Consider the following 15379-nt stretch of genomic DNA (forward strand, 5'->3'; position numbering starts at 1 on the left):
TTTGGAGTTAAAGAACAAGAACTAGAAACAGGATTGCAGTGTGTCTTGCTGATGCTGTGAACAGGAATAACCACATCTTCCAGCTTCTACTTGATTGTGCTTCTGTATATGGTTGCTAAGGGTTGCTTGACCTCTTAACTGCATTGTTGTTCAGGAACTTCACATTCATGAGGTAATCTGTTATAATACCGTTGCACTGCAAGGTTTAACCTTCCACCTTTCTAGTGTTATGTATATTCCCTGCTCCTAAGTGACTGATTTTATATTTTGTTGTATTAAAACAAGCTCCGTTCTTATGAGCCTAGTTAACCAAGGCTTATAGAGCAGCATGCATCACTGGCCAGTTTCCATTGCTGACCACTCCTTTGAATTCAGTCCCATTTTTATTAAGAGTGCATCCACTGTTATATTCTTTGCCCCAGCAAAATTTTTGATCAGTCCACGGATCTAGCCCAAATATAACTACGTGATTCATAATAAGAGCGCTTCCTTTCAGTGAGAGGGTTAGCATCTCTAAGAGCAGGGAATGTTTCAATTAGTATTTGTTTTGCTCAGATCAGTAACGGGAAAATCAAAGGTAAATATAGAGTTGGGATATAAAATAGTAAAGGACAAATTCTCTTGATTATGAATCTTGATCTTCCTTTCCTAGCCTAAGTTTGTACCTGAGGAAATTAGTTGAATGCTTGTCCTACAAGGTCAAACTGTAGCAGCAGCCATGAACATTGTTAGTGCAGAATGGGACTGCCGTTTTAGCACATTACTGTAGATCTGCACCACAGAGTCTTGGCTGCAGATTTCTAATTATTGCAAGTGAAGGATATCTTCTTCATCTGCGATGTCTTCTCTAACATCATCTCTGCAGTTGATGTTGACTCTGAAGTTGTTTGGATTCTCCAGGAGCCTGCAGATCACATCCACAAAACTGGTCTTAAGATTTTTAACATTCAGCTGTTAATGTTGTATGCATGTATGTGCATATATGTGTATCCAGTGGATTAATCACTAGCCATATCAAGCTAATTCAAAATGTGTAGATCTTGGACTTTATGAAAACATTTAAGGCAGAGAAGTAAATTTACATTAGTAAACAATAAATAAATTCAATCATCTTGGCAATTATTAAAAAAAAAAAAAAAAAAAAAGGTGTTGTGAAGGGATGGTGTTAAAAGCCATGCTAGCAGCAAGGGGTAGGTTGTGTCGTTCCTGAATTTGTCTTCTAATCTCTGCTTGACCTAATTCTGCTGAATTCCAGTGGTTTGTGCAAGTACGTATTCTCTAGGTGTAAGAATAGTAGCAGCAGTTACACTACCTAAAACAAGAATGTACAAGGGCTATCAGCTGTCTTGCCTAGAGGCATGAGATGATTGCCAACTGGGGTTAAGAAAAAGCGTTTCCTTCCTGTGAGGCATTACATAATTGTCTGTGTATATGAAGTGTGTTGGGGTTTTTGTTTGAAATTTATTATATAAGTCGGTGCTATAAGAAGATGCCAGACTAAGAAAACAGTCTGGCATATGTATTACGGCAATTCCTTTTTATTCTGTTTTTAATGCTGTCCAAAATAAAATGAGATTCAGTTTATGCTTCACCTTGTTACCTTGCATTGTTTTTAACACTGTCCTGCCAGCTTTGTGATACAAATTTGACTGCAGCTGAGGAATTCTGTTAATCCTGTCATCTCCTTGTAGGGAATCAAAATTGAGCCAAATGAAATGTTTTGTGCTATGGTGTTTTTCTTTATTGTTGCGCATACAAAGCAAGTAAAAATGCTGGCTGCCAGGATCTTGCTAGAGTGATACTGATTCTTTCCACATTTATGAGATGTCAATAAAACAGAAGTTATTATTTGTCATCTTGCAGCTTACTTTTCACCAAAGTAAAACTGGAATGGATACATAAAGGACCTGAAGAGGCTCTGGTGACATGCAGACATATGTTGCAGATCTGGCAGATGGTATATAATGTTTTACAGCACAGGTAGGCTTTCTCTACTAACAAGTTCAGATTTCATAATGGAGATGCAGTTATCTTCTTTAATTGTATAGATAGTGAAGTTATTTTGCAAAAAGGGTAATAAACAGTACCGTTTAAAAAGAAACATCAGTAATATTTCTAGCTGTGATTTTTAAAAAAAAATATTTTAATAGCTATGATTTAACAAACAAAGCAAACGACAAAACCTCTAGATTTTAAGATTGAAGAAGCAGTTTGAACCAAGAGTTTCTGTTCTGAATGTCTAAAAATCTCTCTATCCATATTCAGATGTCCAGAATGGAGGGCAGATTTATGTTTATTTCCCAATAGTGCTGATCATCCATCAGCTATTGTTCACAGTCTGCAGTAGTAGGCACCACCCAAGAATGTGTGGGGGTGACACAGTCCTGAACTGAGTAAGCCAAGGAAAGGCACACGTCCAAGACTCTATCATATGCTGCGGTTGCATGCCAGTTGCATAGCCTGGTGCTAACTGGGCAAGGAAGGGAATGAAGGATGTAGCATCCTTCTCCCTTCCCTTGTCCTAGTAAATCTGCATTTAAACAGTGCTAGGTTCCCTGTTTGTTCCCTCCCTCTCATCTGCTTCCCCTCTGAAAGAAAAAGTTTAGAAAGTGTGAAAGTTACCAGGTTGGATTTTCATCCTTCCCACACCCTTTGGATATTGTCCTAGTCAGGATACCACTGTACAGCTGTCTTGGGAATCCTATCCCATGACTGTACTTACCTCTCACCAATAATGTCCAGAGTTGTGTTTGATGGGAAGGACAGCATGCTTGATGGCAACAGTCATGACAGCAGTTTGATGAAGCTTGTATTGTTCCTCAATTTCTGTATGTATTTACATAAGCTTTATAAATACCAGAAGTATATGTACAGAATGATGCATGTCTATATACAAGTTGTCCTTGAGGGATTATTAGTAATTCCTTGTTGGTTTAGCTAACGAGCAGCAGACCAAACACAAAAATCAAGATATTTACATAGCAGCAGAGAAATGGTCTCTCACAGGCTGGAATCATTGATTTCCGTAGGCCTTAGTCTCTTTAGCTAAGGATTCAATCATCTACCTCTCACATGAATAATCTTTATACCGATGAGTAGTCCTCATGAAGCTGATCGAATCCACGCTGAACAATTATGACTAAGATTTACTTTTGCAAGTGGGGGCTGCAAGCCTGAGACTGAAGAGAGTACACTGGAAAACAGACAAATAAATAGTTCAGCCATTTGGACTGCATTCAGATCCCAAGCTGTGCTTTGTCTGTTATACTTAAAAACCCAAGATGCGATAGCATTAGGGGCTTTTGATAAGCTTTAACCATAGAAGCCTAAACAACACAAATTGCTTTGCTTTTGCTTTTAGGAACTCTAAGGTGTATTTCACTGCTATTCCCAGTGGGACTTTTTGGCTTTCTCAAAAAATACTTCATAAAGCATTTTCTACTGGGAAATACTGCTTGAAAGGAAACAAGAATGAACTTGGTACCTGCAGTTTTAGACTGGATTCAGTGACCCAGGAAGCCCCTTATATTAAGCAAATTGCAGCAGTATCAGCTAACAAATATGTAAAATATTCTGGGTTGGGCTTGCAAGGAAACTTAAGGGGAATTTTTATCAGTGAGACTTGGACACAGACATTTTTTAGGGCCTGTTGGAAGACAGAAGCCTGTATTTACATAAAGTTGAGAGCTTCTGTACCCAATACTGTTTACTAGTTCAATCACCAGCTAATCGCCTACACGATTAAATTGCACTTTAGTTACATTTGGTTGCATCTGTCTGGCCTAAGTTTCTCGTCTTTGCAATCTTCCTATGACTCTGCTAGACTAAGGAGTCTTTCAGGGCCCAGTATTTTCTCCCCAGGCAGCTATTTGTATGATATGCTCAAGTCCCTTCTTGTCTTCTCTTTGATAAACTCGTGCCTCTGCAGTCTCTCACAATCAAGTGTTCCCTTCAGCAATTTTTGTCCCCATTTTATCCACTGTCTCAACTACCTTTTAAAAACACGGGCAGTGGAGTGGCAACATGTCCCGCTGACAGCCTTTCCAGTGCTGTATGCAGGAGGCAAATCATCTGGCTACTGTCCCTTCAATGGTGCATGGAAAAGCTTTCTTGGCCGAAGGCCTTGTACTGCAGCGTTGAAGGAGTAGTTCACTTTCAGCCCTTTTCTGGGATAATGAATAAAGCTGTTGGGAGTGGCTGTTTTGCACAATGCAGTCCACTTGGTTTTCAGGCTGGGATTTCAGTCTGTTTTCCCAGTTAAAATGCCATGCTGCTGACCGTGCTGAGGTGCATTTTGTTAACAGAGGCCATGTCATCAAGCCTTCTCTGATTGCTGCTGTCCTGTGGTCGGTTTTTACTGTGGCCAAACTTAGGCCATCCACCAATCTCATCACCTGTTCTTCGTGTAGGATTGTAATGTAAAAGCCAGTGTTCAGCCATGAACAGATACCCAAACAGTGACTTTGTGGTGATGGCTACTGCAGCAAAGCAGTGCTCAGCTCATGGGAGTAGTATTTTGAAGTGTAGCTGCCATGTTCCTGCATACACAACATACCAGTAAGACAGAAGTGCCCTTAAAGTTCCACCAGCAGCTCCCAGTCAGGGCACTTACACTTGGGTTAATCCTGGCTAGTCAAGGCTGAGGCACAGGACAGAGAATTTAATTTTTATTTGTATCTGTCACCACATGATAGTCTCAAATGGTGTATCAGTGTGTAAGTCTGTATGGAAGACAGGGAGGCCTAGTCAAGGCCTGAGATTTGTGCATTCAAACGCCCAAGAATTCAAGATCCATAAACAGAAACCATAATGTTTGATCCCAAAGCCCAAGTAAAAGGCTCAGTAGCTATTGTAAATATGATTATCAATGTGATGAACAACAGTAAGTGGCTTTCAGTCCTAGATTGTTAGCTGGAAAGGACAAGACTTGGTTTATCTTTTGCTATTGTTTTCTGTGATAACAGAATTATGATGTTTAAAACCAAACAGCAGTCCCAAGCTAATTCTTCTGCTAGAGTAATGCAAATTCAAGGGAATCCTGTACAATCCCTACCAAATGACTGATCATACTGGAAGGTGGGGCATCCACAGCAGTCATGATTCTCTGACAGCTTGTTACCTGGGAGGAACATTGTCCAAAGGCTGAGCTGCAGGCTTGGAAGTGTGCCAGAAAAAGTAGCCAAGGCAGTCACTTTTCCTTTTAATATTTTGTCCTTTAATGGATGATGAGAGGAGATATCATCACCATCCGATCCTGGGGGGATGGCAGACTGTGTGGTGACAGGAAGCCTCAGGAGATCCGTGTTAAGTGTTTTTTTCATTAGGCACATGGTTTGTTGGTTTGGGTTTGTTTTTTTTTTTTGAGTTTCTCTTTGGAAGACCTCTTCTATGAGGACAGAAGTCTAGTAGAAGAGCAGATCAGATAGTCCTCCTTTCATAAAGCAGTGCTATGTGGTAGCTTTTATCTTCCTCCTCTGAACAGAACAAAGGTGTAATTGAAGAAAATAATCCCTTTGAAATTAAGAAATTAGCACCTGGGTGGAAGGTGGTAATTGGTCTGTTTCAGAAGAATCAGCACGGCAGACCTGTGAACAAATCCTTCTGCAGGTAAGCCCAAGGGATGGTGGTTCTTCCTGTGTGTGAGGCTGCTGGTTGGCCTCCTCTGATCTGGCTTCCAGCTGCCAACGTGTTCCTTGTCCAGTGGTTTGCAAACTCAAAACAGCCAAATAAACTGATAGCGGCATGTGCCCTGAAGCCCTTGCTGGGCACTGTGTCCCTGAGCTTCCTGTCCATTGCCAGGGTGGAGGTGTTCAAACAACACATCCGAGCAGCTGATTGCCTGCAAGTGGAAAGCTTGAGTTTTCAGTTCCAGTGGCGGTTAGATGAGATTACTGCCTGCTTCAAGGGGAGAGTTGTCTCTCTGCTGAAAGGTGGCCAAGTAACATGGTTTTGTTTCTTTACAGTGGCTCTGAGAAAGGAAGTAGTGTGACTGAAACACCAGTGATCAAAAAGCATAACGGACTGCATCTCATGCTCCCGGAAGCTCACGATACCGATTCTGGTGAGGAAACAAGACTTGTGCTTTCCCATCCTAAATGAATGCTTTTATGAGAGGGGAATGTGTTCTCTTCTTCTGTGAGGGAGGGCAGTGGGGCTGCATGCGTGCGCGTTGCTGGGCTGGTGGTCAGGAGGTCCAGTTCTGCCTCCAGGGCCATCTCTGCTGCAGAACGTGTCACTGTCTGTACCTCGGCTTCCCCATGCATAAAACAAAGATGAGTTCCTGCTTTCTTTTACAAAGCTCTCTGAGACAAGCATGAAAGGTATTAGATGAGAATTCACTATACTTCTGCAAGAACTGTATAATTAAGTTCTTTTTTGCTTTTTGACTCCTCCTTCCCTGCCCCCCCACCCCCCCATCCCCCCCCATATTAATCCTTTTTAGATGTCCTGATTAAGCCAGATATTATTGTGGGTTTGGAAAGCTGAATGAGAGTGTCAATTCCTGTTAGAGGGTGATTTGCTTTGGGATTTGTACATAAACCTTGTGATGCTTTATTATATGGCAAATACACATTCACAGTAACAGATACGGGCAGATGGAAATAACTGAGACATCAAAGCTAATCTTGGCAGGAAGGGGAAAGGAAGCTTTCAGAGTGCTGCTGACTTGTGATTTTATCATAACTCTCGTGATATTTGATGCTTCTTTTAAAACCCTAACTCTCAAAATCAGATGATTATGTGAGAAACTTGCCTTCTTACTTGAAGGTTTTTTAGGAAAGCAGCTTCCTACCCTTGTGGATGTAGAAGAAACACTTGCAAACAAAATGAACCTCACAGATTCAGAAACTGGACAAAAAGAATATAAAAGCTTAATTTTAAAAACTAATACTTAAATAAGTCTCACTCTTTGGGGCTAGGGAATTAGGGTTTGTCTGAGTGTTAATCTTGAGCATTTGGAATCAGTAAAACTGAGGTCATGCTCAGCATGTACAGCTGAGATGGAGGACAAGTTCTTATGTGTACATGACTTGTATTAAACTATGTGTGTTTAACCCCCATTTATACCCACCAATGGTTAAACAGCATTCCAAGGTTAGGTCTTGAGCATACAAACATTCAAACATCAAAGCATTATTCAGCTTGTCTGCTTTTTTGTTTGTAGTGTTAAACCCTTAGGGTCTATGTTTATGACATTGTAATCTTATTGATTCTGTACACGCATATTTGTGTAATTTTTAATCTGTTTATTCCATTTCACTTTTATTAGCCTTTGCTGAGATGAGCCTCTGTTTTGTATAGGTCCTTTTTCTCATTGTTAATATGGCAGTGTTTTATACTCTCTAGCTTAATTAAAAAATACAAGCCAAATTCAGCACAGATAGGTGAAGAGGATATGCTAAATAAGTATGTGCTATTTGGCATGGTAAAAACTGTCTAGAAAATGGAGTGGATATGACATGAAAGTTTCCTGGTGATACAAAATCATTTAGGACACTCATCACTTGAAGATAGTTTTGAAGATTTCTGAAATATATCCTATCCTCCCTGATGCTGGGCAGTAAAATGGACTTTCATTTTCATTGCATATATGAAAATGGTTTGGAAAAGAGTGTTGATAATTTGCAGAATCCATCAGGCTCCAGGCATTACTAGGAAGGCAATAAAAACTAAAAAATACTGTTTGCCACAGTATTTTTGATATCCATCTGATTCCCACCCTGTTGCTGAAACAGTGAGTGGATTATGATGCCTAGACTGTGCCCCTGAGCTTGGACTGATCCCTGCCCCTTCAACTCTAGCTAGTGCTTAATGGGATGTAAAAGCCATTCTGGGTGTGGATCCCATGCTCTTCTGGAGGTCCTTTGCCTTGCTTTGTAATTGGAGAAAGGAGTGTGGTCAGGATTGAGTTACATCCACTTCACGGCATGGTTTGAAATTTTGAGACCAAATTGTCACGAGCAGAGCCTGTAATAGTTTGTGCTGCTGTGTCACCCTTCTAAGACCTTACTGCTGCCTCCTGCCTGGTCCCCTGCTGCAGACATGCAGCACCTCCTCCAGAGTCACAGCAAAGTTCAGGCATGTTTGGTCTCTATGTAGTGCCCTCCTCAAAAAGCACCTGGGTTGGGTACCTGTTCCAGCCTGCTCTTAGCCCAGTTCTAGCCGCCAGCATGCAGTGGAGCAGCTGTCATTAGCACAAAGTGCTGTATGCCTGCCAGAAAGAACAAATTAGTGTAAAGTAAAAGCTTCAAACCAGCTTTTCACGCACCTAAAGTGATTTGCACTGAATGCAGTTTGGTTTTAGCCAAGAAATTTATTCGTCTTCTGCTTTGAGAATCTAGGTTTCCATGATAACATGGTTGCACTCACAATGGACGTAAGGATGGGGCTCATACTGAAATTACACCATCCACCTTCGTGCTGGACTGGCACTGGCTGATTTCAGCAAGGGTCTGTGGCTTGCTTCCCTGCAGGCTCTAGGTGCTGCTGTTCTTCATCTGCAGAAAGGAGGCAGCTGGGTCTGTTGTCCCAGTTGGGAGCCTCTTTGAAGACAGTAGAAGGTGAGATTAGAGAGTACAGCTCTAGTCCCTCTCACCCTTATGCCTCCCCAGAGCTGTGGCTGTGGCTGGCTGCTTGAAGGAAGGAGGAGGTCTGATTTTTTTTCATCATTCTGGAATAGGCTCTGGTTTCCATTGTGAAATCCCCCAGGAGCATGCAGCAGTATCGCTGTAATGCACAGGCGCTCTGTGATCTCTGGGCTTGTCACTGAAGGGGGGATTATTGTGGCCACGTTTGACACTGGCTTCTCCCTCAATTAGACCACAATGAGATTATTTGCTGTGCCAGAATTTTAGGTTTGCTGCCAGGAAGATTAATTCCTCTTTATTTTCTTCATCTTCTCCTAACTGTAGCAGTGTTCCTAACTAAATTCACCAATATCAGTCAGCTGCCTTGATGTTTCATTCTTTTTCAGATTTAGTCTTATCTTATAATGCTCCTGCCTGAAGTGATTTAGGCTAGGGAATTCTGTGTTTCTTATGAGCCTAGTAAATCTACTGAGGAACATTTCTATTTTGATAGCAGTTATTTAATAGATGCAGAATATTAAACTTGGTCCTTCTTGGTCTTGTAACAACTCTAGAACGGTGCTTTAACATTATTTAGATATATTTTGTATGGCTTATATGCAGAGATCATAATGACAAAATCAATTTTGTTATTTTTATTATTTCTTTCCAAAACGTGTGGAGGGCTTTATTGTAACATGTGAAGTTTATATTCTGTCTAGTGAAGCTGTTAAAAAGAGAAAGACTGCACTAAAATAACAAATTGATGTGATGTCTTCTTATGCCAACATTTGCATGTATTTTGAGGCATGACATTAAAGTTCTGTGAGACAGGTTTTGTGGGGTTTTTTAGCATATAAAGATCTACGTTTCTTTAGGATGAGATATTTTATAATGAGATGTTCTGAGACTTTCTTTTAATGTTGCTTGGAGTTTTTCCGGCTCCCCTGCCACTCCGAGGTCAGAGCCATACCAGTGCGACACATGCCTACCTCCTCTCTCAGGAGACTGCGTGTGTTACAGTTGTATCCTTTTCTGGTTCCAGTAGTCTTCAGTCCACCCCCAGGGTCACCGCATTGCTCGCCTCAGGTTCAAAGCTGTGACTGAGCCCCTTTCAGTCTAGACTGGCCAGGCTGGCAAAGACCTTCTCTTACAGAGTATCTGGGCAGACAAGCTTTAACAAGCATTCCTGAGCAGTTCAGCAGAGATGAGTAAGAACAGCAGTAGCAAACGTGCACGTAAGGACTGGGATGGAGAGAGCCTTTTCATCTGGCATGTGTGTGTCTAGAAGGAGCATATCTGTGTCTGAGGCCAGGCAGGGATGGGAAGGGATCAGATGGTCTCTGCCTAGTGTGGTTTGCTTCCTTGTGTAGGCTGAAATGGAAAAGAAAATAAACATCAAAGGACTGGAGTGCCAAAGGCTGTTAAACGCAAAGAGCCTCCACTGTAAATTGCTAAATAACTTGGGTTCCCTTTTTATGGCTGTGCAGATTGAAGTGCACAGCACTGGGCAAGATCAGGCTCAAACAGCAGGCTTTCCCCTCTTGGCAACTACCCAGCTAAAGAAGAGGAGAAGAGGAGCGGCTAACTCATCTTATTCCTTTGAGTGCAACTAGCTCATAGTGATATTCCTGTAAAGCCTGCTTTATGGGGGAAGGATGTTTTAGTAGATCCTGAGTGGCTGTTCAGCCTCACAGCAGCGTGTGAACCTCTCCAAAATGAACAAATGTGTCTTACGGTGACATAGTCTCCTTGGTTTGACTTGCAAGGAAAAGAGGATTTCCTTGAGCTCTGTGAGAATGTTAATAAAACACCAGCCCATCTGCCCACCTAATGCAATCAGACCAGTATTACATACGGATGCTTGCAAGAAACACAGCTCCAGAAAGCCTCTCTGAAAGAGGGCAGTCTTGGCAGAGAAATGTAATACTGAAAGTTGCTTTCAAAGCATGCTAACATGATCAGGAGTGTTAATACAGGAATCTGGCTAGGCTGACTGCAAAATCCCCAAAGCCCATGTAATTTTTTTCCACATTTGCTAACCTAGGAGGCAAGAGGTCTGCCCTAACTTCACAGTGTTCCTAATAACATCACTAGCTGTTCACATGGCCACTTTCTCGTTGCCTCTGCACTGCAAAGCAGCTGTTTGTGTTTTGGATGGCTGGGGGTGAGTGCCTGGTAGTTTTCCCTGTGTTAAACAACCTTTGTCTGTCTTGAATTCCTGAGAGTTTCGGTGAAATTTTTTCCAGGTGGAGGTGGGGACTGGGGAGAGGAGTGTGAGTGGGCAGGGCAAGGGGGGGAATCCCATGCAGTGAAACAGGCTGAAGATGGATCTGTTAAATATAATACATTCTCTGTGCAAAGCAGAATGGCTTTTACCATACTGTAATTGCTACATTACTGCACTGTCATCTTTTGGAACATTAGATCAGGAATGTCTTTGAAAATATGTAGGAATTTAAGAAATGCATCTAGGAAGAGCACATTTGCATTTTCAGAGGGAGCCGTGGGAGGTGCCTGTGCTGCAGGGCTGTTTTGAAGTTCTCCTTAAAACTAATGACATTAGTTAGCGGTGAGATAATGGGGCAGATACTTCCCACAGCAGTTTCAGGCTTGGAGCGGCACTTGCGGCCTCTCCCTGGCCGTGACACTGGGGGGCAGGCAGTGCGGCCTGGGCTTAGGCGGAAGGAGCAGGCCGCGGCCTGCCCGCGCCGCACAGGCCTCTCCGCGAAGGAGCGGGGGGTGGCAGTGCGTCTCCCCTCGCACCTGGCAGGAGGCTGGGTGCCAGCTCAGCGCTCAGAGCAGCGCTGGCCCTGGACCACGCTGCTCTGCCTGCCGGCGCCCTGGCCCCCGGTGATGGTCTGCTGGTGAGGAGGTGTGGTTTGGCAACCCTCTCTTTCAGCACCTCCAGCTGGAAGAGCGTGCTGTCCATCCCGGGAGACTGCTTGATGCGTACGCCCTGTGACAGGTGTTTTGCTCGCCTGACCCTTCGCTTGCCCAGAGCCATCCCAGCTTCTCCAAGTACCTGTTCCTAGGCTCTGCTGTGCCCTCAGGATGGCTGAAGTGAGAGAAAGCAGGCTTTTAACTCCAGGATCCTGTGGTCTACAAGGCCAGCCTGTAAGGATAGATTGAAGAGTAATGCTAATCAGCGCAAGTGCTTCAGTCACAGCATCTCTCCAGAGAGCTTATCAACCTTAAGGTCGGATTTTATTTCCCAAAGCTTTACAAAGCCATGTCTGAAATCTCATTTTGTAGCTTCTTATTTGTTGCCATCCTCTCGGTACCCCTCTGAGAGATCGGATGACCAGTATAATCCCACTTGCTGTACTGGAGAACATGGTCTCTGCCCATGCCTTCTTCCTGGGAGGAGCTTTAGATGTGATGTTTTGTCCCAGAGATGTGGGCGCCAAATACTTTATTCTTGCATAAATGTTACAGCACATACTAAAGGTTAATATAGTCAAAGCACTGAGCTCTCTGCTCCCTGAGGTTAAATGAAAAACCACGCTGCCTCTAAACCAGTAGAACAGTATTAAGGTCACTTGAAACGTGTGTGCTGTGTGAATGGTGCCAAGCTACTCTGTAATGCTGTACTAAGCTTTTGCATTAGTGGGCCTTATTTTTTAATTGTATGCTGACAGTGTGCTTATAAAACAGGTTACTAATAAGTATTCATGGGCAATATTTGATGTTGGAGTTCTGCTTTCCAGATGATCAAAATACAGTTGCTTCCTTGATGAATGCTAAGCAGGCCTTTATAAAATTAGTCTGTCTCATAATTCACTTGTTTGAGCTGTAGCCCTTGGGTAATTTAGTGGGTTTTTTCAGTAAATTAACCTTTTATAAAACATGGTTCTCCAATTGGTCACACCAGAATTCAGTGGAGTTCTTACTACATAAAACTGATGCAATAAGTGGAAAATCAGACCTGCTGCCTTAATGAGTCAAAGAAATATCCTGAAGTATGAAATGCATTATTGTTTGTTTGGTCCACAGGATCACAGCGAGCCTCTTCCCTTGCTGCATCAAGGCTGGAACAGGCCATGTCTGAAATAACTATGCAGAGCAGCGCAATGAAGCAAGGACCCATGCAGCTGTGGACAGCTCTTGAACAAATCTGGCTACGAGCTGGTAAGTCCTGGACCACCTGGAGTTCCTTCTTCCCCTCCAGTGGTGAATGAGATGACATAAGTATTAACAGAGTACTTGAAACCAGTAGTTGAAAGTCACCTTATTCCAGCAGAAAATCTGCCTATCAATCCCACACAGTTTTTTAAATACCACTTATTTGATTCAATATAACAAAGAAAATACTGGACTAGTGCGATTTTTCAGCTCACCTCTGTTTTTCTGTAGCACACAGAAAACTTCAGTCATCACTAAAACATGTTTTTAAAAGAGAGTAGGTAGCTTTTCATTAACAAATGATAGTCGGTAAGGACAATTATTTTCGTTCTCCTTTTCCTAAAGTGCTTCCCTGTAATAAGACTGGGCAATGTTATTTAGACTGGGAACTTTCCCATCTTTGCTGAGTTTTAAGTGAAAATCATTAAAAAGAGCAAATCCTCCACTCATTTTATCCTTGACTGTTTCAATCTCCCAAGGACTTGTAGGTTGCATGTCAGTTTGAGACACTTATGCAGAGATGCTAGACCAGAGCACATAAAGGGAAAAGAGAACGAGAGAAGGAACTCTACCCAGAGGTGATCTCCAAACTCTTGAAAGGGTTTTATATAGGACACTTGATGAGGAACAGAGTTGTCCTCCACATTGTGCCATTTGCATTCCAACATTTCAGGACTGATAGAGTTCTGACCCTGCAATTTTATTCTTAAGAGACACAGCTTTTCTTCCACAACTGGGCCCACAGTTGTGCACCTGAGATTACATTTGAGTGCTGTGATTGCTTCTTAGATGTTGCTGCTACCATTTGCAATGAAAAAAAAAAAAAAACAGAGCCTACTGGAACCTTGCTGATAATTTGCTATTCTGTATGCAGAAGAACCTTTCAAATTCTCATTTAGCTAATCTGTACAATTGACAATTCTCACATAAAACCTGGCAGTCTCACCCTACTTCTCAGCAAAGATTTTTATAGCTGTTTTTGTGGGCCATTTCCTACCAATTAGACTTAAGTTCTGGTACAAAATACGTGATATTCTTTTTCTTATAATTTACCTAATTATTAAACAAAAGAAGTTACCTGATGGAATGCATCATCCTTTAAGTTAATCGCATGTGTTCACTTAATGGCTTGTGTGTATGTAAATTTCAGTGATGTGCTGTGGCCTTCAAAACATTTGGTGAGATTTTGCTTTATTCACTTTATGCTCCTGATTTAAGGCTGCAGAGAAGGCTGGTGGGGAGCAAAAAAAAACAGAGTTTATTGTGATGAGAAGTCAGGTGTCTGTTGTCCATCATCCTGCAGATAGCTCTAGGCAGTTTACATTTTTGCTGCTGTGTGAAAAGACAAAAGCAATAAAGACCTAGTGCTTGCTGTGACCTAGCTGTGAATTGCTATGATTAGTTTTCAGTGTAAATCGAGTGCCTTTCTCAAATGTGTTAATTAATTCTTTTAGATAGAATTTATTTTTATAAGCTGTAACTTTTCTGTCCTATTATATAATTTTTTAAATACTTGTTTTATTTCATGCTAACTTTTAACTGGACTTAAATCAGGATTGTATTCAGAAAATACATACTGTAACTGCTTTGTAATTTCATTACTGAAGTCAGTTATTGTTATGGATGCAGCTTAATGAGCTCTTGGTGAGGTACTGCCTATTCTCTTCTCACAGTAGCGTGGAAGTCACTGCATTCTGGTGTCCTTACAGATGAGGAGAGATGCAGGTATTTTGGGGTAGTCTCTACTCTCTTCGACAGGTACAGCACCTGAATAATTAGAGGACATCTTTGAAGTGGGTCGGATCTTATACTGGTCTTAATGAGTGGAATAGTCCAAAAGGGTATCACTCACTCTCTGTACTAGAATCTTTCCCGTCTGGAAGAAGGGGAAAGGAGGAACAGGTATACTCATAAGAAGCTAATGACTTCCAAAATTGAGATATTTCATAAACAACAAATTAAACAGAAATGGGTGGTTAAAAGCAGTTGTGGTGATCACATGCTTTTGCATTACAGCTCACCCCAAAATTAAGACCTGTGGAAAGCAACAGGCGATTAGTGTGACATTCTGATGCCTGTATCCAGAGTCCCTTCATATTCGTGAAAGAGTTGCACCAGTATGCTGTAGATTTCTATCAGGTTTAGCTTGGACTTGTCCTTTTTCAGTGAATGAGTCATCTTGTGACTCTAGGCAAGTTGCCTAAATTTTTCATACCTCAGTGTCCTAACTCTAAAGGGAAAAAAAAATGTTAATCTGCCTTTGAGAAATGACTCTTGTGTATTGTTGTTTTTGTTGTCATTAACACTTTAACCTCTTAACATGAATCATAAATCTTTAGATAAAACTATTAAAATTTCCTAACCTCATCCTACAGTAAATTTACAACAAAGCACTCGTCCTTTTCAGACACTAAAAGGACACAGCTGGCCACGTCTCTGTGTGTGGGTATAGATTTAGAGTGCCAGGCTGCAATTATGTCTGGGTTCCATTAGAGCCATTACAGTTCCTGTGCCTCTTCATATCCCAGGGCATGAAAACTAATGTACCAAGTGACCGATCTGGTTATAGGTTTCTGCACTTAGATTGGAAAGAGGTACACAAGACCAGCTATCCCACAGCTAGGTGAGGCTGTTCTTACAGCCCCCCAGCAGCCAAGCCAGGCCACAAAGCCAGCACATACACAGAA

General features: G+C 41.9%; 1 protein-coding gene across 4 annotated transcripts in view; it reads left to right on the forward strand.

Moving 5' to 3' along the window:
• Window positions 1-15379, forward strand: part of TTC7A (tetratricopeptide repeat domain 7A) — a 178138-nt gene that overhangs the window by 113950 nt on the left and 48809 nt on the right. For all 4 annotated transcript variants that reach the window (XM_032985268.2, XM_032985270.2, XM_032985269.2 and 1 more), the window contains 3 exons: window positions 1864-1980; window positions 5964-6061; window positions 12564-12698. In XM_032985268.2, the coding sequence (XP_032841159.2) occupies window positions 1864-1980; window positions 5964-6061; window positions 12564-12698 (350 nt within the window). The remainder of the gene's footprint in view (window positions 1-1863; window positions 1981-5963; window positions 6062-12563; window positions 12699-15379) is intronic.

Source organism: Tyto alba, unplaced genomic scaffold (genome assembly GCF_018691265.1).
Source record: "Tyto alba isolate M040663 unplaced genomic scaffold, T.alba_DEE_v4.0 Super-Scaffold_16, whole genome shotgun sequence".
NCBI classification, from domain to species: domain Eukaryota; kingdom Metazoa; phylum Chordata; class Aves; order Strigiformes; family Tytonidae; genus Tyto; species Tyto alba.